Here is a 25000-nt window from a genome sequence, read left to right as displayed (position 1 = left end):
TTTGTGTGTTCTCGACCGCTAGCGCGAGTTGTCTTAGGGCGCGAGCGCACGACGGGACGTTTGATCCGTGCCATCCGTGTGCTCTAAAGTGGTCTGGTTGGTTGGTTTGATTGCTGGCGTCCGGCCAAGTCTGGAGCGGTCTGGGCGGCGGTTCTTACGCGCTGCAGATGGAGACATTGTAAAGCGGAAGATCCACCACAAAAAAAACACAAACTTCTGGAACGCCAAAGCACCAGGAAACAAAGGCAGGATGTTTAGCGGCGTTAGAGCGGCAATAGTATTCGTTGGCTACGAACCAGCTGGCTCGTGGGTTTTTTTCGGTTTCAAACTAAGCGAATTGGTTTGAATTGAAGGCGTACAGTTGGCGTAAATCGATAAAAAAATACTGCTATTTACACGAATCAAATGTTCCGTCCATCGGATGCAATGCATTTGTTGAGCTAAAGGATAAATGGACATCATAAACTAATAGGTATAAGTGTTCATCAGTTTAGTTTAGAAAGTATTAAATTTACCTTTTTATGAACAGAGGAACCCATTTTGAACATACTGACACCACAAACAATACATTTGCATTGAAACTGACAGTAATCTATTCTTCGAAATTAGTCTTTCAAATCATAATCATAAGATGCACATTATCTTATTTTTGATATCGTCTTCTATGGCAAACAAACGGACAATGTCTGACTAAGCTTTATCCGTGCGAAAGCTTCCAGGAATCCATTAGTCTGCTCACCTTCCATTAGCGCCAGGACAGTGTATTGAGAGAACGAATATCGATCACAAAATGAGTGAATCAACCACACGGCAGACAGAATAAAACGGTTCTCTAACATGCTTCATAATTACTCGACGCAATCGCAAGTATCTCGGATCCCTCTCGAATCTTATAATCCGCCAAAGGTCCACTCCAACAACCAACACCACTCGTTCAAATCACTACACCGATAGCGATCGATGTTCGCAGCAAATCTTGAATCGTTAATCAATCTCCCTTCAATTAGGCGCCCCCATCGCCACCAACAGCAGCATCAGCAATGTCTCCCTGTTCAGTGCGCGGCTAAAGTTAAATAAATTTACACAAATTAGCCAACCGTAACCTCGTTAAAGCTCGCCCGCGCGCGCGCGCGTTCCCGAGTTACCGGTGATTGCGTTAAACGCTTTTCGCGGGTATGGCCACCGCGCGAGGAATGTGGCGGCTGGCGGAAATTATCTTCTGAATCTGAACTGAGCTTCCACATCGGATATACCGCTCGGTTCAACGCCCATCTGCCCTGTCACTCTCTAGCGCTGCATTACTCGGTGATTAAAAGGACGAAAGAGAGCAGTGCAGAGAGGAGTGGCAGCATAGGCACCAGGTGGGGCCATGAATGGGAAAAATAAATTAACTTCCGATGGACCGATCTGTCGGTCGAGCTACGCAGATCGCCTCGCATGCCTCGCTGCAACTGGCCAGAACATCGCTCTATCCATGCATACATCCTCTCAGCCACACAGTGACAGACTGTGCGTGTGTGTGTGTGTGTGTGTTGGGCACCGGAAATGAGAATTTGCTCCTGCGATGACGTGAAGCAACATCAAACGCCTCATCCCAAGCGTACTGACCCGTACGATACGAGTCACTTGGCAAAAATTAAACAAACTGGAAAACCGAAATGGATTCCCTGATCCCCTTAGCTCGGTCACGGACGGTCCAGGCCCCGGTTACACGTGTGCTCCAGTGAGGAACTGTAGCGCTGGAATGGAGAATGCATCGTAATTTGATGCCCAAGACGCATTCAAAGTTTATTCTCGGCTCGTGTTCGTCTTTTGCTGCTACGTCCCAAGATCATATACTGATCGCCATGTTGGGCAGCACCGGAACTGCTAATTAAAGTATCCACCGGCGTGTATATATTCACAATTAGCAAAACTTCTAGCGTCAAATTGGTTACGCTGCCCGACCGAATGTCTCAGGATGGTTTCGCTCAGGAGGGAAATTACAAAAATAGAACCTCAATTAACATTCGCTAAATTCGTCGTCCGTCGCTACGCTGCCTCTAAACTCATTCAATTATAAGCTTAAAGCCACGGTTGCTGCTGCTGCTGCTGGTGCTGGTGCTGCCCTTCCTCTGACGCTGACCTGGACAGGGCGGCTCTTTTGGGTTAAATTTCATAAACGTAGATTGGCAAACAGCGCCGGTTGCCGTGGCTGGGACCGAGGCCAGGACCAAGGTGCCTCTGGGCAGCTCGCGCACCAGCCGTTCTCTGACATACCGACGACGAGATGACAGGAGATGAACAAATTACCGTACCATGGGGTGGCGGCGTCTGTCTGCCCTTCGGTGCTAGTTCTTGGCTCGAGCGTCTCGTTAGAAATCCAATTCGTCAACTCCGGGCCCCCTTTCTCGCACCTCTCTACGTACCTGGCCGGTTTCGTGGCCTCGTCGACGAAGGAACGAACGTGGTGGTTTGTCGCAATGTATGTGTTACCCGCGGCGGCGCTGGCAGCGCAGGCAACAAATAAATTCCTTGGATAATCTTAATATTTTATGGATTTACATATTAGATTTGTTTGGTTGGTTGGTTGGTTGGATGTGAAGCAGCTTGCACACGAGATGGAACCGGGTACGCCACGATTGAGGCCCGAAGCCATCGGAGGCTGCGCCGTGAAGGTGGCCGCTACAAACACGGGCGGAGAAAGGGGGGATGAAAAGATGTTCACCAACACGATGTTCCACTGGGACTCGGAGGCTTGGAATTTCCACGAAAAAAAAGGAAGCAAAAGCAAGAAACGTTGCTCGGCATTTTATCTCGAGCTTTTCTCGTGCGCCTCGATGGCGTCTTCCCCGGGTGGTTCGTCTTCTTTTGTACTTCGTGGAACAAGACAGGCCACCCAGGTGTCAATAGGCATCATCATGCTGCTGCTGCTGCTGCTGCTGCTGCTGCTGGTGTGATTGACACACATGCGCACACACATACACACTGTGAGATTGTGTTGTTTTCGAGTTCCGGGACCTTTCAATCGGATCTTCAGAAGTCGTCACGACAAAGAACCGTGACGTTTGGTGTTGAGGGTGCTTATCGTACGGGCACGCGACGACCACCACACGGCACGCCAAGACATTGCAGCAGTCCAGACAACAGGACATTGTCTGGGGGATTGTGGGAGCAGCATCCTCTTCAGCATATTGATATCGGTGATCGCCTCTTCCTCAACTCTCACTCTATCACTTTCGAACGGATGTTTATTGATCTTTGTGACGTACAAACACGCGAGCACACACACACACACACACATACACACTTGGCACTTGATCTTTCTTCTTCTTCTACTACTTCTTGAAGTATCTTTTCGACTTCGCGACTCGATCCAATGGAGTTTGGAGATGTTTGTCGTTATATGGAACCGCTGCTTGTATGTGTGTGTGTATGTGTGTGTGTGTGTTTGAATGTTTTCTATTTTCCAGCACGCGGTCACAGTGATGGCCACGGATTTTGACGACATTTGACGACGTTGCTGATTGAATTTACTCGTGACACGCGCCACCACCATGATATCATCAATGAACGAATGCGTGTGTGTGTGTGTGTGTGTGTGAAGTGGTTTTGGAGTGTAGCATATGATATATTGATTGCGGTAAACAAATCAATGCTCTTCTCTTCTCTTCAATTCGATCAACGTCGTGGCTCACGTTGGTTGCTATCCTGAAGAACGAGGACAGGATCACATCACCACCACCACCACCACCACCACCACTACAACCGTGCAGCGAGTGTGTGTGAGGATGAGTCAGACAGAGTCAGCGGATGCCTCAAGGATTGCACCGCAGACGTCGCAGAGGAGCAATATTTTTCCGTTACAACATTATTGGTTGAAATATCACCTTTCTGTGTGTGTGTGTGGGCATTGATTGGCAAATTTCGCTTCTCGCTGTACCGTTGCCCCCTCCCCCCCACCTTCTGGTATTGAACAGTCGATACGACGAGGTAGCGAAGGATAGCGGTACTGCTGTTATGTTGGTTGTGTTGTGTTGTGATGTTGTACCATGATTTATCTGGCATGTTTCGAAGCGAAGTAGAAAAAGAAGCGGAAGAAGAGCACAGTCAATAGAATGATTTGTCGCCCCACGCCCGCTGGTAAGGGGTGGGCGTATAGAGCGGGGGGCGGGGAAACCCTGATGTTCAAGTGAAGTTCCGAAGTTGGCGTGGCGCGCTGTGCGATGTGTGCGTTGGCGTTGCACTTGACTTGACTTCCGACATAATTTGTTGCGCTCCTGGGGAGGCCCACGTTGTGGCCCCTTTCCTCAACAGGCAAGACAAGCGGGGAATGGAGAAATTTGTTCCACTTGTCAAAACATAGGGCCCTATTGCGAGTGTCTTGTCTTGCAAACGAGACTGCCTTACTACTGCTGAAAAAACTTAGCAGTCTTGCATAGCTTTTATGAATGAATTTGTGATTTTTTACAGCCTGAGTTCAAATCAAATACTAATACTACCAAATTAATCACCAACACCACTGAAAACCAACATCCTTCGGTCCAATGGCAACGAGACTTTCAGTCTCGTTTTCAAGACTCAGAGTCTGGTAGGTTTTGGCAACAGACTCTGAGTCTTGAAAACGAGACTGAAAATGGTATATTTTTTCGTTTTGGTCGTAGTTGCCATTGTAGCGAAAGATGTTGGATTTTGGTGGTGTTGGTGATTAATTTGTTAGTATTAGTATTTGTTTTGAAATCAGGCTGTAAAAAATCACAAATTCATTCATAAAAGCTATGCAAGACTGCTAAGTTTTTTCAGCAGTAGTAAGGCAGTCTCGTTTGCAAGACAAGACACTCGCAATAGGGCCCATAATATGTATGTGTCATCGAATGAGTCGGTTCGATTGTTTGCTGGAGACCGATGCTGGTTGGTTGGCCCACTTTCCTTTCATGCCTACGTAACGTTCGTATTTATTTGTGTGGTCTGTGTGTGTGTGTGGAATTCATTTCATGCAAGCTGGTTCGACGTGCGAGCTCTTGTTTGAGTGATTGCTTTATGTGCTAGAACTCGTCGTTATGTTAAGATTTTTGTGTTGGAACAGTGTTTACATTGTTGCTGCCCGCCAAAATGGAAACATCGTGCGTTGAAGAGCACTGAAATGAGCCCCAAAACGGTATGTGCCGGGTGATCTACCTTCTGTTTCTTTTGTTTTTCCGCATTTTTTTTTGTGGAGGAGGGTGAGGTGAGAATGGGCACCCCTCGTATGTTCCACTCGAGCACCTTTCGAGTCGCCTGTTAAGCTTGTAATAGCACCGCGCCGCGTGTGTGTGTCGAAAAAGGCAGGCAAACAAAGCTTCGGCTCAGGGCCCGGGACTTACCGGTGGCAGCAATCACCCCGCAAATCACATAAGAACATGGAAAGCAGCATTACCGCGTCGTGATTGCTATGAATTATTCAAACGCACCCGCGCCTCCCCAAACCTCCCAACCAACATGCCAACCTGCCATCCCGGCCAAAGAGGCTGGTGCGTGAATGTGTGCCACGCTGGTGTGTCAGATGGTGACTACTGACTCGCGGGCGCGCTCTCTTTCTCTCTCTCCCTATTGCTGAGTAATGATTGCCTGGAGGGTTGGTCTGAACAGATGTTTCTCCGCCTCGCTCCTCTCCTCTGCGCTTGCTTTTGATCTCTTTTTTTCTTCCTCCTTACTTTTGCCTATACCCGAGCCCGGACATTTTGTTTTTCTTGCTCCTCTCTTTTGTCATAAAAGGACTTTTCCTCGTTCGAAAACTACATAATTCTTGTCGCTATTAATTGGGCGGAGGGCGAATGAAGCGATGTTTCCTGCCGTCCTTTCGCCCTCTTTGTGGCGATGAGGCTTTTGAATAAATTACTCAACCGCGAGCGCGACATGCTGTTAACGTGAGTACCAGCGTGAGCACGACTTTGCCTGCGATGCTGCTCTTCACACATGAAAACAACTCTCGAAACAACTTGTTCCCGGTGACAGGCCCCTCGCAGAAACCAGGAAAAACCGACACCGCCAATCCCGTCGAGTGCAAAATAAGGTGACTCAATGACGACAACGACAACGACGACGAAGACGAGCAGCAGCCGCACAGTAAATGCAGCAGCAAAACATCGGCCTCGCCTCCTTGGTTGCCACAAAAACATAATTTTGACGAATACGTGATGATCCGTCAGCAAGTCAGTCCCTGGCCCTGCCCCTGCCTCGGTGCTGCCCTTTGACCGCCGGGATCCATCCATCCATCCATCTCGCTAGCGGCGCTGGCAACGCTGGAAATGCAGAAAAATCTCTGCGCAAATCGGCTCAGCTAAAAGCCAACCTCATGGCCCCACACACACACACAGGAGGGTGTGCTGGAGTGAAGAGAGAGAGAGAGAGAGAGAGGCGCACACCGCGAGCCGTAAACGACACAAACGTGGTACGGTAATGATGTGATCGTGCTAGAGCTGTTAAATTGACAACATAATATATGTATGCCGTACTCGTACCCGGGCTTATGATGAAGGCTCCAGACGGTGCCTTCGGTGGAGTCTTTGACAACCTCGTGGCATGTGTGTGTGTGCGAGTGTGTGGTAAGAGGCGTACGGCGTCACTGATGCTGAGTGACATCGGGCAACCCACAGATAGCAGCATACATTTGGAGCGGTTTTCATTTCCAGCCAGCTTGTTTTTTTCTGTCTCTGCGTGCGATCCGTGTGGATCTTACTTGGGTCGATCCTTCAGATCCTGGATTCCTATCTCTGGATCTGGTCGCCCTGCCCGCCTTAAGGATGCGAAGAAAGCGCGCGTTCTCAGCTGTCAGGTTCGTAGTGAAGGCTGTGGTGTCACTGCTGCTCCTGTCGCCATTGAGGTCCATCCTGGCCTGCCGTGGCCCTGGCCCCCGTGGTTGCCTTGATGCAAAAATGGTAACAATGGCTGAAATGGCAGCACGAGGATGTCACTGGAATTGGGGCAGTGGAATAGCAAATACTCCCCGGGGAGAAATGAGAAATGTCTGGCTGGCCACCCGGTCCGTTCGCTGGCTGACTGACTTCGCTGGAATGACTGAAAATGAAAAGCGAAAAAATGGGCCCCCGGGCCTCAGCGCAATGAGAGGAATGAAGACGGTGGGAAGGGGGCATAAAATACAAGAAACAAATGTCACTTCAAACGAGCATCTCACAAACCATTCATTTTCGAGCCGTGGGCGACCGAAGCCAACCCTCGAACCATTTATCATAAATGCCTCTTAGCGATGCGCCTTTTTATCAGCGCATCTCACATCAGATCTATCTTTGATTATAGCTATTACGAACGAGCGAACAGAAAACTTTCGGTACCGGTTCGGTCTTTCCTTCCTACCACAGACCAGACCCAGACACCGGTCGTGTTCGATCGTACCAAACGTACAAAGTGAGCGTGAGCGAAGAAATGGTTTAGACGAAGCCGAATGGCGCGGGAATGAACTGAAGTTGCAGCAGCAGCAGCAGCCAGGTCCATTTTCTCGGCAAAAGTGACGCAGAGGAGTGGCTCTTTGCGTTAGATTATGACTTTATCGTCTTATGCTCGCCCTGGGACGTATTATTTAAACACAAGTACCAGTACAGAAGTAGCAGCAGTCATTCAAACACTCATGGCGAGCAAACAGAAGGCTCAAGTTGGTTTCATTATTCTGATAGAAGCTACTTCATTAGGAATGGGGTGTGCCATTTAGGCGCAAAGAGCGCGCCTCTTCGAACGAGCTTTCACTCCATAATTATCATAATGTTATGTTAGCTGCATTAGCCAGCCGGAGTCGGACGGACGTCGTGGAGCTACAAGCGTTACATCATCTGTTTGTTATCAATTTCCATCTCATCGCTGGCGTTCGATATGCGTCAAAAGCTCGCAAACCACCCAGCAGCACCCAGCAAAGCTAGGAAAATGAAATCATCCCTTTGTGTCAACAGGCCACCGCGCTAGCTTTCCGCCTCCCTCCCCCCGCCCCCTTTCCAGGGGGTCGTAAATATTTTTCGGGGTCTAAGACGGATGAATGCGAATGACTGACACGACATGACTTTGCAATATGGTCCGATTCCGGGGTCTTCAAGAAATCCACCACCATCATCACCAGCACCAGCACCAGGGGAGTGACTAATGGCTATTTTGAGCCAAACCCCCGCGTGGCCAAGGAAGTGACCACCGATGATGTGGATCAGACCGAGTGCTCCAAGTCACTTTGGTGCCCCTTCTCCCCGCAACCTAAAGACAAGATGGCTTGCCCGTTTCAAGCTGCTTTTCTGCAACAGCCTCAATCCCGCCCCCATTCCTCTTCTTAACGGCCACGCATTGAGGATTTATGCCAATTCATGCTCGGCCCGGGCTAGAGACGTAGAAGAAAGTAAAGCTTCACGCACCTTTTGTCCCTCGGCTCCCGAATGGTGCTGCTGTCACTTGAAACGGTATGACGTCGCTACTGCCAGGCTTGGACAGGGGACTGGTGGCAGAGGGGAAGCGGCAGCGTGAAGCACCCTGTTGCTTGGCGCTCAATTGCTCGCAAAAAAACATGTCTAAGCCCTACACGCGAGCAGCAGCAGCTAGTACATACTATTCATCCACTCAACACCACCAGTACCACCACCCACCATGAAGAACTGTGTGATGGAGCGACTTTTGCTGCTTGAAAAGATCAAAGACGGGCTTAGATGGGCCAGGGTACACCAGGGAGCGTCGAGATTTCTTCGCTGAGTTTCGGTTGCTGGGCGGTGTCTCCATCGATGGAGGCGCCTGGTGCTCGATAACCTTTTTTTTTTGTTTTTCGAAAGAAACCATTTCTTTCCAGCCCAGTTCCCGATTGGTTTCAGTTTCAATTCGTAGAAAACAAATGAATTCCTTCGTTGGCGTTGGTATCGGGAACAGAAACCGATTGATCTGCCCCGATGAAACCGTATGCCCCGATATGCTAAGGCATATCCGTTGCAATTTCGGATTCGACCGCATTTTGTGTCCCTTTTGTGTTCGTGGTTAACGTCCCGACCTCACCGGGGGCCAGGCTACCATTACCATGGCGTCGCGCGTAGTAGAATAACAGCCCTAACGAGCTTCCGCTTCCCGTCGAACCATCGAATGTTTGGCTTCCGCCCGGCCGTTCCGTTACGTGACGTGGCAGAAAACGTGCGAACGTGTGCACGTACATGTTTACGGTTGGTGTTCTGCATTTTCGGGGTCCAGAAGAAGAGCTTTACACTGTTGGCGCAGCAGGAGCATCAGTTTTAACGAGTGACTGGCCTGAAACCATGTGATGCACGAACAAGCCACTTAGTCAGTGAGGCGAGGCGAGAGGCTGTTGCTGTTGTCTCAACCACGAACGATGGCGATATGGCATCTCTCCTATGCCATCCATCGGCTAAGACAATGACGCTCCAAGCAGTCCTTCCAAGCATCAGCATCCTTCACCACGAAAGGAACACATTCTCACCCTTGTTGTTTTGTTGACGGAAACCGAAAGCGTTCCGGCGGTGGCCACGTCGGCGTGAGGTGAATACTGACAGTGTTTCAACTTCTGTTACCCTTCTCTCTGCTACACTGGCAGAGATCGGGTTTCCTTTTTTTGTTCCATTTTTGGCTTCACTCCTTGCTTGCAACCGACTTTCTTCGTTCCCGGTAAACAGCGGAAGCGGATGTGGTGTTGCGTTAAGAAAGAAAGGGGAAGTGAAATGTGGGAGCGACCAGCGGACCAGAAACCACCATCAACGACACGGCCTAGAATCAAACACATGCACAGCAACACACACACACAGACACACATGCAGAATAAGAAGCAAACACGAGGTAAACAGTAGTCCAACCAAGCCTCAGAGTCAGAGCTGGGGACGACGATGTTGCTGATGGTTCCAGCTCATCGCAACACCATGAAGTGACGAAAAGTGAAAAACACATCCTTAACCACCACCGAGTGGCCGCTTTCTCGATGACGGTGGCTGAGGCGCAGTCTCTTGCTCATCGCCTCATCGTCTGGCTCGAGGAGCAGGCGAGGCGAGCCTGAAATGGAGGCGCCTGGTAGTGGCTGGCTGGTTGGCATCGGCCACCCGCACATTATTATGCGGCCCGTTCCTTGATACTTTTCTAGGAAGAAGAAGCGCTGCTGCTTCGTTCACTCACTCCCTCGCTCTCTCTCTCTCTCTGTTTCGCTTTCGCATTAAAATATGCTGCCTTATGGCCTATGATGTGACGGACAGGCCGACCAGGGTTTTGCTGGCATCATGTCGCTTCGCACACCAACGAGAAAGAGAGAAACTGGGAGCGAGCGTGTTGGGCTCCGGCTTGTTTATGTTGGAAAAGTAAACTTGCCGAGTGACACCGATTTCAACACTCTCGGTTGGCCTGTTGAATTATTGTTAAAATGTTGGCACCTTTATCTTTCTAATTTCTGTCTAATTCGTCGTTCAGGGTCCTCCTACACCCGGGGTTCGGTTGAATAGTCACGACCGGCTGCTAGCTTGAGGCGAACAAGCGATTCGAGAAATTGAAGCAAAAAAAAAAAAGAATTCGCCGAGAAGGCGAGGATCGATTGTTTATTTCTTATTTACACGTCGAACCGTCGCCCGACTGAGACACTGTTCTCGGACGACAAAAGCGGGATGGGGAGCTTCTCAAACCGTACGTGATCGGAGCGCCATCGTCAATCAATCGTTTCTTATCGTTATTCCGTTTGTTGTTGAGTGTCTTTGAGAGCACGGTTTAAGGATATGCAAAGCGACATCCCGGTGCGACTTGATTCGCTTTCTTTTGTGATTAAGTATGTAGCTTTGGTTTCAATCTTTAAATTCAAATAGTCTCTTTATCATTCAGCGTGCAGTGGCTTCAAAAGAATTGAGAAGCATGACGAGCGGTTCAATTGCTTTAAAATAGAATATTCGTTTCAATCTATTATATTTTTTTAGTACTTTTTACTGCACCGTAAGTCATTTGAATTGGTTGAGTTCCAGTTATTTACAAGCTAATTTTAAACAATTTGAACATGAAATCAAATAATTTAACATGAAATCTGGCAAAATTCCGAAACATGCAGACTCTCTTCCTTGTAGTCATGGTTTTTATTAAAAATGTTTGAACCATTTTACCACTCGAAAAAAACGAAAGACGACTTCGGCTGACAATAATACCGCCCTTTGCTATGTTATTATGAGGAAATGAGGTCCTGTAATGTCCACTTTAGCGTGTTGCAGTCATTGCATCAATCGCAAGGAAACTGGCCCTTCAGGGATGGGGGAAAATGTTTTCACAAATTAATTTCCCATCAATTCATGACGTGGATAGCTCGCCCGAAAAAAAAGTATTACCTCCGTCGACGTCATTTTTGAAAACGGAAATAGAAAACAGTTCATCATCATTCGCATCCCCTGCGGCCATCAATCCCTTTCACCTCGCTCGCCCCGTCCACCTCGTTTCCCTCTTTTTAATGACAACAACATTCAATCATAACGGGATGGAAAAATTGATCATTTGTTTGACCAACCGAAACCCTCGAAGGGAAGGAGAGGGAGTTTCCAAAAATCGGATTCTGGCGCAAATCAATCGGTCAAGTTCCGTTCGGCCGGTCCCCTTCTTTCCCTACCCGCTGCCTGGTGCCCTACTGTCAGCGGTACATAAATAAAGCGAGCAAGCGAACGAGCGAAATAAATACCGAAAACTGATGCTGTTGCTGCTTGGCTGCTTGGCTGCTGCTTGGAGCCAAATGCTGCCAAATAAATGCTGGACCGGAGCCACGTTCAAAAAGAAAGGAAGAAGAAAGCAAGAGCACAGGAAGCATGGAATGGAAATTTTGAGCAGATTTGCTTTCTTCCGTGGCTTCTGTGGCTTCACTGAACGGGCCACTGCCAGCCAGCCAGCCAAGCCTGTGACCAGTCAGCCTTTTCACTTCACTTCTTTACAGAACACTGACTTGACTCGGTTGCTGTGGATTCTTATCGTTCTTTTTTTGCTGCTTTCTGTTTCTGCTTTTGATTCTCTCGCTCCACGCGCTTTTCACGGAAACGAAACGAAATCACATACACTTCACTCACTCACACACACACACACTCTCGCCTCCGCTTATATCTTGATGGAGAGGAGTGATGTTGTGAAGTGAGACAGTGAGCGGGCACGATGCGGAGAAAGGAACAACACCGAATTGAGTGAAACTTTTCCGGTTTTTCCCTGCTTTTCCCACACCCTGCTGCTGCTCCTATCATTTCCTCCCCCCGCCCCAGGATGGCCTGGAATCGATCAGGGATGAAGTCTATTTTTAGACTTTCGAAAACTCAAACAATCCTCCTCGCTCGCTCGCTCACTCGCACACTCTCGCACGCCGCCAGATTGCGTTGAGGCCATGCCAGGATGCGGATGGCGAGAGCGTCGCACAGTTATCGACCGTTTCACTGCGGCAGCAGCAGCAGCAGCAGCAGCAGCAGCAGCAGCAGCAGCGTTAAAGCGTAGAGCCCGTCGTCGAGCCGACCAGAGCCGAGTCTATTTTTAGCATCACCGCAGAGACTGGCTTTCTGTTTCCGGTCCACCGCACCGGTTGCCTCAGCCACTCTCTCACACACACACAGACACAGAGACACACATAACGAGGACGAAACTTTCTCGCTCGTCGCTTGCGTCTCGCATCTCCGAACGCCGCTCCTCCGGAAGCTCGTGACCGGAGGCCACGAACGAACGCCACGGCCTTTGTTTATGTGCGTTCTCATGTTCCACTCCCGGTCCTTTCTCCACCCCGGGGGGAGGGTATCGTGTGTCCGTTGTGCGTCGTTGTGTCCCGGCTGTGTGTGTGTGTGCGCAGGGATAGAAAGTAGGTTATGTACACGTCGAGTACTACGCGAAAAGGAAGAGGGCAGCGAAAGAAGATGGATCCTTCGAGAGGGATTTCCTTGGCGCAGGAACGGAAACGAAGAACGCTGCTAACTGTGCTCCTTGTTCTCTTTCTTCTCCTCCACCCCACGAGGGGATGTGTGTGTGTGTGCAGGTTGATTAAAGAGAAAGCGAAGCCCTGGGAAGGAAGCACTCAGGCACGGCCTTTACCTGACCTGGACACGAGAGACACGGCACGGTCGTGTGTCCTTTGAGCTTTGAGCCGGTCCGCCCCTTCGGTGCACCAGGTGGGTGCGAGAGTCGCACCTGCACCAAATGGAATCAAGCATCACCGGGGAGCTGTTGGACAATTCAATTCACCCTCGGGCGAATCGCCCGAACTGCTGCTGCTGTTGCTATGTGTCTGTGTGTGTGTGTGTATGACTGGCCGTATAAACATACCGTTGGAGCACTAAGACTAACAGCTGCTACTACTGCTGCTGATGCAGCTGACTGCTGGCAGATGATGATGATGATGGGCACTCTGTTGCATTTGCATTCTGCATAAAGCAACAGCGTACGTCATCAGGGGAGGTAGAGTCCAGCATTCGGACTGTTTTTCGGTTTTCTTTCGCTTTTCACCTTTGGCCTGTTTCAACCGCTTCGCCGTATTTCACGTTTCTGGCACCACGTTTGCTCCAAACAAAGGCCTCTTTGCACACCATTGAGTGTTCTTTCGAGCAGGAGCATATGCTAGTGCGCATGCAGAGGGTTAATGAAGAGGGAAGGGAGGGACAATTTTCCGGGGCCGGTCACAGTTGTGCATCATAACGCGGGTCTCTTGCTGCTGACGTCATAGCGTGACCTGAGAGCAGAGAGTTCTATGACCCGTGAAGTACGCCGAGCTAATTCGGTTGTTTTGATACGTTAAAGGCACTCTCGCAAAGGTGTTCCTCTTCTCATTTCTCGCTCAAGCATTTTGACATTAATACTAAAGAACAGAAGACAAGCATGCTACTTTGTTGTTGATTTTAACTAAGTGATTTGAAGGTCTCAAAAAAAAAGGATCGAAGTAGCCTCAGCTGATCCCTTTGGCACGTACGCGTTGCAGTGTCGCGAGTTTCCAGCGGGGCAAACTCCTACAAACGGTTCTGATGCTAACTCACTAAAACCCAAAAACAAGTTATGAACTGATAACAACAACACTAGTTCGCTCGTTTGCCTGAACGAGCCCCTCTCCCCCTACATGAAACTCCGGAAAGCACGTTCTGGGGAGGCCGATTCCGGTCGATTGGTTTGTTAAACCCGCAACAACCGTTGCCCGTTGTTGCGAATTCTGTTTACCCTTCAGCACTTGCCAGCCTCAGCTGCCTGTACCATGGTTGTGTGCACACTAACAGACACACACAGACACACATACCTGCACAGCTGTGCCATGTTTGCCACAGAGTGTTACGGCTTAAAACAAAGTTTGACGCATTTGTCACCGTTCGGTTCGGTTCGGTTCGGTCCGTCCGTCCTTTCATTCGTCAGCGGCAATTACTCGGTACGCACTCGGTGTCCCTCCGTTTTCTCCATTGTTTGCCTTCATTGCAGACACACACACATACGCATAAGCACATACCCTCGACACAGCATCCAGTCCCTTCTCTCAGCACAAAGCCATCGATTTTGTTTCATAAATCATCAAAACGAATATAATCGGATCGACGACCTGGAAGAGCTTCCCCTCTCGATACGGGGGGAAAAAAAGGAAAGAGCATCCAGCAGCAGCATCCAACGGCAGCAAGTGGCACGTGCTTTTAACTGCCATTCCACGTCGTCACGCCACATGCCGCGACTGCGGGCGACAACGCACGTCGATCCCATGGCGGTAGCAGCTGAACAACGCGTTGTTGTTGTTGTAGTGAGCGAAAACATTTCGGATTGATTTCCTCACGCTGCCACCCCTCCCTCTCGGAGGCATTGGGAAGGAAGATAATTAGAGGGTGTGTGTGTGTGTGCGTGTGTGAGGTGAGGAGAGGAGTGTGCTCGAACGGGTGCATGAGCGCGTGTGTATTGGCTTTGTTAACAAACAACGCCCAAAAAAAAACGCCAAAAAGCAAAATGGAACTGGCAACCATTATTTATGGCACACTATTCATTGCGTTATGTTGCACCGGATGGAATGGGATGGTGCTGAAGGGGGGTGGAATTGGGATCCGGGAGGTCGTAAAAGGCCGTCAGACTCACTACAAATGGACTGTGCTTCCGGGCGTGTTAGGCAGGACTCAGTTGCGCGGTAGTGGCAAACGATTAAGCACGCCAGGTCCCTCCAAAAGGGAGTGGGGGGGGGGGGGGGGTGGAAGGTATCGCATAAGTCACCGTCACGGTTCATTGGAACCATTTGTTTTGAATAGTTGTTGAAGCTTCACTTTTTCATCGCCATTTGCAATTGAGCTTTTGATACTTGATCGAGGGCGAAACGCTAATCGCGGGTTGCACGTTTTCACTTTTACCACAACAGAGGGTAATACGGTATATAAAACGGTGTTTTAGATACAGCAGTACCTAAAAAATGATCAATTACTAAGGCTACAAAGGGTTGCAAAGTAGATTCTGTACATAAAGTTTCTGCTAGCTGAAACATTGTAGGGTTTTCTGGCTGGTCTGCATTTATGCTTTGGTTAAATAACATTCCATTCTTTGGTTTCCATTTATTATGGTCAATTATTTTTCATACATTAAATGATACCACATTGAAACCTTTTGTATGTGTAAGCGACGGCAATATCATCTGCTTCATTAATTCTTCAATTATGTGGTGCAGAAATTAAAATGCAATGCACGGTATAATTTGTGGTGGCTCGATGTTGATAAAACGTGTTTCTATCAAACTCGCTGTAAAAGCGCTGTAATTATAGCCCCACACATTGTGATTATTGTAAAATTACAAAAAAAGGATGGAAAAACCAACGATGGAAAACCAAAAATCATTTCTCTCAGGGATTTTAGATCTGAAACTCCCATCGCGTCGAATCGATTGGCATAATTGAGGTTAGAACGGAACTGCTTTGTATGGCATCTACAGGAATTGTACAGTCGAAACAAATGCTAACTGTAGGTTAACATATTCTATACACACTTTAATGTGACTATTGTTCTTATCACCATTTCCCCTGAAGATAGTGTATTGAAGAGTATCTCATGCACACTGATCATCAAGCATGTAGCATTGACAGCCAACAATTGAAATGTAATGAATACAAACCCGATTCAGGAATATTTTATCCAATCAATGTCAAGGACGAGAGCAACGACGCGAAATGCTAAAAAGTGCAGTAGACCTGTTTGCAGGTCGAGCACTTGAAAATGTGCTTCCTCCAAAGTGTTTCGACGCTTCGAAGTTCACTCCACTGCGCGCGTTAGCATATCTGATTCCGAGCCAGCAACACCGTTCGATGGCATGACATGACAGCTTCTAACTTTTATCATCGTCTCGCTCTTCCCTTTTCCTCACGGCAACCGTACCCCCTAACTCACTCCTCACTCCTCCACTCAGACTCAAACCATCAGAAGCGACAATATCTTGACAATGTATCAAGTGCCATCCGCTGCTGGTGGCACATATGCTCGAACATGCTATCGACAACATGGGAGATAGTATCGGCTAACAGGGAATGGATGGGCAACAGCCCTCCTACCGTTGCAATCTACCGTTGCCGTCGGTTGTTCTTGTTGTTGCAACACTGAAACATTGTTGAAACCATCGCTCACTAATCGATCCTCCCCACCGGCTGCCCTTTCCATCGGCATGGGAATCATCATTGGTTGAGCATACCAGACGCTGGACCTGCGTTCGTTCTAGACACCGTAAGCAGGAAGCGAGAGCAGGATCTTGTGCGCTTGACCTAGGGTAGAATCCGCTCCCAAAAGGGGAGGGAGGCGAAGGTTGGATCTCGTCCACAGCATAATAAAAGATAAGTGTCATAAAGTCTGCTTAATGTCGGGAAACTTGCACCACCATCACTACCACCACTCGCCACGCCGTAGCTAGAACAGAAGCATTGGCTTGGCGTTGCGTCAGTGTTGCATCGCCTGAAGACGCTTTCCAATGGCGCCTTCCGTTACGTCACCAACGGAGCAGGAGGGGAGAGATCAGTTCCGGTGGTAGCTGGCTGGTTGGTTGGTGCTTGATGTAGAACACCGACGGCCGCAGGAAGTGCAGCAACAGCGTGGGCAACGTGCATCAGCTCGACACTCCGGTGGTGGTGGAATCGAGGGAAACAATTGCCATCACACGCCGTACTGCGCTGCTGCTTGCATTAAAAGTGCAACAAAGAAGCTGCTGCTGTTGCTCATCAGGGAATAGAGAGGATGCAGATGCCGTCATTGACTGTGTTACGGACTTGCTGTTACAAGTTACAATCCCTCCTCCGATGCACCGGCACCGCGGTGGCTGGTAAAAGGTCATCACGGACACAGACACCAACACACACACACACACACACACACACTCGCTTGCTGTTCGTCAGGACCTCCCGATGCACTGCATTCAGTTTTAATCAAAAACCCTTTCAGGCGGTCCATTGGTCCATGGTCCAGGGCTCGCTGGTGACCGCGAGGGAGTTTGATTAACTTTCGCATTTAACGTACGCGCCACGCCACGCGAGCGACCAACCGACCGACCGACGGAGGACCAATCAATCGACTTTCCTCTATTATATTTCTCTCTCTCTCGCTCGGCGTTCCATTACAGCCAAGCTGGACGGTGTGAAGACCTACATGCGGATGCGACGAGTGCCGAATCATCTGCAGGTGAAGGTCATAAAATGGTTTGATTACCTCTGGCTGACGCAAAAGTGCTCGGACGAGGAGCGAGCTGTATCATGTCTTCCTGATAAATTAAAGGTAAGCCACACGCACAGCCAGGGACGGGGTCATCGAGGTCACCAGGATCTAATCACTCTCTCTCGCTCTCTCTCTCTCCCCCTATCTACCAGGCTGAGATAGCTATAAATGTTCATTTAGATACACTTAAGCGAGTAGAAATATTTCAAAATACCGAGGCAGGATTCCTGTGCGAGCTGGTGCTAAAACTTCGGCCGGTACTGTTCTCGCCCGGTGACTTCATCTGCCGGAAAGGTAAGCTACCCCCACACCCACACCTCTCGATCGTCTAAAGCTAGCGTGTCAGAGCCGTTGCCGCCGTTGCTGCCGGGGGGCTACTACGTGACTTGCATTCCTCGCGATGAAAGTGGCGTAACCGCGCCACCGCCTCGAAACTAATGCACCAACTTCCTCGCCGACACACGCACCACCAGCAGCAGCAGCACCACTACCTCTTCCTGCGGTGCAGAAGAAAATTGTCTTCGCTAAATTTCCTCCGTTAAACCGTCATCGTACACGCGGGAGTGGTATTTGTGTGGGATTCCATCGCTTGCGCTTAAGCTCGAACGCGTTCTCTCTCGTCGTCGCCGCCACCGACCTGCAGCAGGACAATTAGATTCCGCGTCTCGCTCCAGCATGGTCGGATCGGAGCGGATGTGGATGGGTGGCACTCGTCGGTTCCGGGTTTAGCGCCGACTACAACAAAGCCGACCTGCTGCTGGCTGGCTGGCTGGCTGGTTGGAGGGATTTTCCAACTCTGCTGCTGTGGCTGCAAGTTTGTGTGCGGCTTTTCCGGATCGGCTTGCTTCTTGCTGCTTTTCCCAGCTTTACTTTCCATTTTTCTTTTTTTCGTTGTTGTTCCGTTTTTGGGGCGGGAAAATTCCTGCAATGCACGCACATTACCGCGGAAAATTATGACGCAACGCGAATAGAGAGCGAGCAATAAGAAAGTAAAACGGGACTCCTAGTTCGGGCTGGAGGAAAATTCAATTTAATTCCATTTTCATTCAGCCCTAACCGTATTGTACTAGATTCTGGATTCAAATTTTTGAGTTTCGCATACTCAAAGTCTCTAACATACTAACAAGCATGCATGCACCGTGTTTCCCCGCAGGAGAGGTCGGCAAGGAGATGTACATAGTGAACCGGGGCCGGTTGCAGGTGGTGGCCGACAATGGCAAGACGGTGATGGCGTCGCTGAAGGCCGGCTCCTACTTCGGGGAGATCAGTATCCTCAACATGGGTACGGCAGGTAAAGCGCTCGGTAAATATGATAGCCAAGCAAAATACTGTTGTTATTGACGTTGTTATCTTTTCTCATTCATCGCTCGACACAAGAACTCTGTTGCGATACCAAAAAAAACAAAACAAAACGAGCCAAACCCGCGTAAAGCGCGCAAACAGTCAGACTAGCGCGGCCATTAAAGCGCCAGAGCGCCCCTTGTTCGGGATCAAGCCCATCTTCTTCTTCCATTCCTGCCTAAAACCTAAAATAAAAAACAAAAAACAAAAAATATAAACCCTCGATCGCGATCACGATCGAAAATGGTGCCCACAAAAAACTGGACGCACAATCGCGAGTGAAATCCCCTTAAATCCTTCGATCAATACCCAAAGCACCCAGCTCAGGTGCTCAGCTTCGTCTCTCAGTTCGATCCTCAAACCTCCAAGCGATCGATCGCTCGAGCGATTATCGAAAGGCCAACATCTCTTCGCGTCTTCGCAGCTGCACAAGGCTGTCTCTGAGAAGGCTGCTCCTTCTGCATCTTCTTCTTCTTCTTCTTCGTCTTCTTCGGCGCAACACGAATATGTCACGGCGCAAGGCGGCGGCGAGGTCTAAAGCTAGGAGCCACTCTTTTCTTACTTATCGTAACTGGCCTTCCCTTCTCACTCCCCAACTACCAATCCAGTCTTTCCATCCTCTTCAAGTAGCTAGTGAATTGAGTTCCACTGTTCATACCCGTGCCGACCCCAAGTATGCTTTTGCTCTCTCCTCTGGAGTTTTTGTTTTTGGTTTTACGGGTGGGGAAATGAAACCCTCCCATCAACTTGATGCCCTCTCCTCCTTTCAAATGCTTGGCCCCCCGTTTTCTAGATGTACCTCTCTATGTGTTTTGTATTTCGTTTCCTGTATGTGGATTCTCTCGAGTCCCAGTCGAGTAGTAGTATACTAGTGAGATATGCCAGTGCGAATGTGCCACTTCCCAGTTGTGTTATTTTCCTAAAAATCGCCGAGCTCTATTCATGGTCACTAGAACAAGAAAGTATTCGAAATTTGCAAGGATAAATCGAAAACAAAATACTCCCTTTAGCTTAATGATGCTCAGGTTGGCGAACCATCGAATTCTGTTCTAATGCATCAGCTGTTCCAACTTCAACTCCACTTTCTCCGTCTTTTCCTTGGCTTCTTCTCCTTCTTCTTCTTCTTCTCTCTCTCTCTCTCTCTCTTTCTCTGTCTGTCTCTCCCTTGCTCTACATCTTTCCCCTTAGTTTCCGGCTTTTCCTCCTCTCGATGTGCCTCCTTCTTTTTCTTCGCTGTGTGTAGTAGAGGGTCTGTAGTGGCCAACCGTACGAGTATGCCTAGTGTGTAGCGACAGGCTCGTTAGGCTCGTCGGCCGGTCCGGAACGTTGTGCGTTGCCGTTAGCCGGACGATGTAGCGCTAATTAGTTGACCCAATAAACTCTTAGCCTGCGAGAGTAGTCGTTCCTTATTTCTGGCTCGATGTTTTGACGTGATGACCCGTGAAGGTGCGCACCCCAGTGCCACCAATGGCTTCCTACCTACCCCGCCCCCTCGACCTTAGGACTGTGGTCTCCCTAGCATCCCCTAGTAAAAACAAAAAACAGAATGATTGCAATAGGAATCGTGTAGCGCGAATGAGAAAACCAAATTGAATGCATTCTCAGTAGGAAACCCCGAAAAGAATGTCGATAGAAAATGCGGCAAAAAAAGCGAAGTAACGAAATCAAATCCAAATTAATCAATAACCTAGCGTTCAGTTGAAGCTTTGCTTGGCTATTGTACTTTTACCAAACAACCATCGACTAACTATATGATCGTTCTTTATTATAAGCATATATCTCTCTATGAACATGTTTCTAGCATCTCTCTTCTCACCTTTCATTAGCTCCATCGAACGTTTTTTCTTACTTGAATGTGTTTTTTCTCATATATCTCTCTCGCTCCTTCTATTTCTTTATCTCTCTGCTCACTCCTATCTTTCAATTTTACCTTTCTCGGTGTGCATTAGTTGTAACTCTTTCCTTTTTTTAATTTACCGTATCTATCATTTACCGTATCCCTTTTCTTAACTGTGTGAATGTCTGGTGCGACTAGCAAAAGCATCCCCCCTGGTTTGACTGTCATTAGTACATTTTCTGTCGCTCTCACTTTTTGTCTCACTGGCTGAACAGCAGCTCTTCATGCTGAGTGTTTTCAAGTTTGCTATCGCCTCTCATTTGACCTGGATTCTTACCATAGTGCTACCCCCCGGATTGGCCTAAAGTGTGTTGCTCTTTGTTTTCTTGGCTCTTTCTAGCGATCTCAATGCTCCAATCATTCTTGGCACCAACAGTACTTATTATACTTATTTTCCCATTTTTATTTACTACTTTACAAAAGAGTTAATTTCGAAATGGATTGAACCTACGAGAAAAACAAAACGAATAATACGCTTCTGAGTGCTCACCGGTTTAAAGCTGTCCATGATCCACACTTCGTAGCCATCTTAAAGGCACAAATGAAGTAACATGAGCCCAACTCCTGGATCACCATCTTAAACTACTTTAAGCCGAATAACCCATTTCCATTCTACGGTCCGATAAGTTTCTTGAGAAAAAACGGTTAAAGTTTGACTAGCACGATGCACCGTACAGTCTAGGAGGCTCGGCTCACCGAACGACTGGGGACGGGCTGTGCAATATAAATCACAATTAAATCCCATCGGCTAATCCCCAGACGCCTGTTGAATCACAGCTCCCACCGGAAGCATGGTGCCAATGCATCCGTCGTCTGCTAGGAAAGCCTGCTTGAGATGGAAGAAGTCGAAGCTAGGCAGCTGAATCGTTAAATTTCCATTTCAAATCTACAGATTAATCAGCTCTAATCCTTAGCTGGAACATCCCCCTCGCACACATCCAGGCGTCATACTACACTTACTTGGTCTAATTATTTGCCTTGGAACCCCGGTTTCCGGAACCGGAACCGTCTCAGTTCACCGTTGCTAGCATGCAATGAAAACCGATGACTGCCAATTTGTCGCTCAGTTTTGCCTACCAACGGGATGGAAAGGGAAGAAGGGGGGTTCGACATTCTAACTAACTTCCTGACGATACTTTTACTCCAATGCACTTGCGCACACACACACATAGACACCTGCGTTGGCCACAAAAAATGGGGAGGGCGAGGGACCGGATTTTGAAACAACTTTGCCAACTGCAAATTGAGTGCGGGGTGGTCACCGTCCCTTCGTCCGTTCATTCATCCGTTCGTACGTGTGCTTCCAGTGTATACCACGTTACGGACTGACCAGAAGGATATTGGTTTGCATCCTAATCCTCAGCGCGCCCAACGTTCCAGAGTTTGAATAGTGTGCAGATGAAAGGGTACCGGCCACGGCACCGGACTCGCAACTCAACCGGAACGGAACTGAATGTTATGAGGTTTCTCCTGCCAGATTAAGGTTCAACTTTTACCGGTTGCTGCTTCCCGGTTATTCCGTAGGGCCGGCGCAGCTGTATCGGACGCACATTGTGTGGGAACCGTCAGCACTGCACCACCGCTACCGAAACCCTAAGCAATTGGTCAAGCTTAAGCGAAAGCAAGTTTAGATCCCGGTTCTTGTTACCGGAATCGATGCGTTACAAAAGCTGAACAGCTTCAAACCTTTTCCGTATTTGAAAAGCTAATCAACCGTTTCATTCCCCACCTCACGAGTCTCACGAGCACGACGCCCTTAATTATTGTGTCAAGTGACATTTTCTCGGCTCGTACGCTCGCAACACTCCATTGGTATGTTTGGGAAGTGGATTGTCTAATTTTAATCACCCTTTCGGCGTATAAACTGTACTAAGTTAGTGCCACCATTATTGTCACCTCCCTGAGTGCCACATCTGTGCTTTCGTGCAGCAATATGAGAGCATTAAGGGAGGGGTGCCAGAGAAAGCAGGCAAAAAAAAAAAAGAACACACAACAAGCGTGCCAACCTAACTCCCCAGCCAGCAGCTGGCAGGTGCCCGCTTGTTCGTTCGGCATTCCCGGCAGATCCCGGGCAGATGAGGATTCCCGTCCCGACGAAGAAGAGGTGAACCGAATTATGTCGCCTGTTCATACGCTTCGCCCTTCACTCGCTGGCATCCGTTTCGGTTGACGCTCGTTCGCTCGCTCGCTTAATTGGACAATTCAATTCGTGCAAGCAATCCACACGCTAGCAGGCTGGCTGGCTGGCTGGCAGGCAGTCAGGCGAATGGGACGAATTTGATTAAACCGTTGGCGGTATGTATGGTGACAGTATGTGTGGCTTACCGGTTCGGCTGCGGCTGGTTTGTACGCGTGTACGCGAGAGATACGGTGAATAAGCGCTGATTGAACCACAGCCGCAGCCGTTAGGTTTGCTGATAATGAAAACGTAATCATTAACATGGAATCGCGCCCCAGCTCCTCGCGCAGCCCGTCAGACAGTGACACAGAATGCAGGGCCGGAATGGTGGTGCCAACAGGGAACCGGAACTCCCGGAAGGCTTAGGTGCATTGTTATTAGAAGCGGTTTAATTTCCGGACCGGTCGGTACGTTAGCCGCCCGTCGTTACACGCTCCCGGTGTGTGTGTCGTCAATGTGTAATTTGATTGAATGTTTATTGTAATGAAAATGCAATTAATTTCTATAACCGATCGTTGGTACAATTACATTTGCAAATTGTTCCGTTTCAATAACGCACCATGTTGACTGGAAAGCCAACAGCAAATAGATCTGTTCACCACCAAAACCACCACCACCACCACAGTGATTGCGGTTTTTTCGCTGTTTTTGTCGCGTTCCCGGCACCGGCACCGACACCTCGACACTGGCAAGCGAGTGTCGAGTTCCGGTGTGAGTGCTGGTTAGAAAGTTTCTTAATTACAAAAGTTTCACCCTCGGCACACCCAATACAGGTGACGAGTTAATGGAGGCAAACGATGCAAATGACGCGCGGGCGCGTTCGGTTCGATCACGGAAAAGGAGCGCGCACGTAAACATCTAAACGTCTTTTTGAATGGATCTCACCATCGTCGTTACCGTCGTCATCGTCCTTTTGCCTCCTTTTTCGCTCTCAAGGGCTCAGTGTCATTGGAGTTTTGTTTAACGAGCTCCAGCTTTCCTTGTTTCCCGACGCTTCGATGCTTTCGGTTCGAAATTACCATATTTTTAATCAATCGATAATAATCCGATATCGAACCGGGTGCACTGCACGGTGACACGGTTTAATGGTGGCGCTCTGGTCCCTGGCAAACCTAACGGTGCACTTTGCTAATGTGAACATAATTGCATCAACCAAATGGATACAGCCATTGTGCTACGGCAGCAGCAGCAGCAGCAGCATCGTTCGCGTACGCCTCAGAAGCTTTCTAACTCGTTTTCCTTTTCTCGTTCGTTCTAAGAGTATCCCGGAATGGTTTGCATTCCGCAATTGGAACATCGGTTCATTTGCATCGGTTTTTAGTGCATATTGGCCACAGAATTTATAGTTTCTTTTATATTTCCCTTCTTCTCGTTTCTCATTTTAATGAGTTTTCTTCGTATTTTCTTTGGAATGGAAATGAATCTCATCGTTTTATTTATCTTCATTTCTTTATTTTATTCATGCTGTTTTATATAACATTCTCCCTCAATTTCAATTAACAGCTGTTTCATTTCCTTATTTTTTTTCGTTATACAATATTCTCACTATATGTTCTTCCAATTTATAAGTTATTCCCTGTGCACTTATCAGATGTTTGTATCGTTTCCTCATAGTAATGGCTTCGTTTTGAAATTTCGATCGAATCTCAATGTACGTGTCACACACAGTATTTCGATATCCTTCTCGAATTTGCTCCACTCTCTCTCTCTCTCTCTCTCTCTCTCTCTCTCTCTCTCTTTCTCTTTCTTTTTCTCTATTTTCCCTACGTATCACTTGCTGTCTCTCTTTCGGTCCATTTGACCACTTTTTCTTCATTTTGTTTTCCATTTCGTTTTCGTTTGTCTTCAAATAAATCCTGCTCACATACTTCCATTTAAGTATCTCTCTCTATCTCTTCTACATTTACCCACATTTCGGTACCGTTACACTAAATGCAATCATTGCTAGGTGGCCGTTGCCCCGAGTTCATGCA

At 48.4% G+C, this 25000-nt stretch overlaps 2 protein-coding genes across 4 annotated transcripts in view; one reads left to right on the top strand and one right to left on the bottom strand.

Annotated features, from left to right (window-relative positions):
* Window positions 1-25000, bottom strand: part of LOC125954772 (probable methyltransferase TARBP1) — a 321619-nt gene that overhangs the window by 69345 nt on the left and 227274 nt on the right. The window lies entirely within an intron of this gene.
* LOC125954787 (cyclic nucleotide-gated cation channel alpha-3) overlaps window positions 1-25000 on the top strand; it is a 64287-nt gene that overhangs the window by 31969 nt on the left and 7318 nt on the right. For 2 of the 3 annotated variants that reach the window (XM_049685386.1, XM_049685384.1), the window contains 3 exons: window positions 17519-17670; window positions 17763-17904; window positions 18764-18901. In XM_049685386.1, coding sequence (XP_049541343.1) covers window positions 17519-17670; window positions 17763-17904; window positions 18764-18901 — 432 coding nt within the window. The remainder of the gene's footprint in view (window positions 1-17518; window positions 17671-17762; window positions 17905-18763; window positions 18902-25000) is intronic. The other variant, XM_049685385.1, reaches the window with a different exon arrangement.

The sequence above is a fragment of the Anopheles darlingi genome, chromosome 3, assembly GCF_943734745.1.
Source record: "Anopheles darlingi chromosome 3, idAnoDarlMG_H_01, whole genome shotgun sequence".
NCBI lineage: Eukaryota > Metazoa > Arthropoda > Insecta > Diptera > Culicidae > Anopheles > Anopheles darlingi.
Note: the sequence above shows the minus strand (reverse complement) of the source record. Positions and strands in the feature narration are given on the sequence as shown.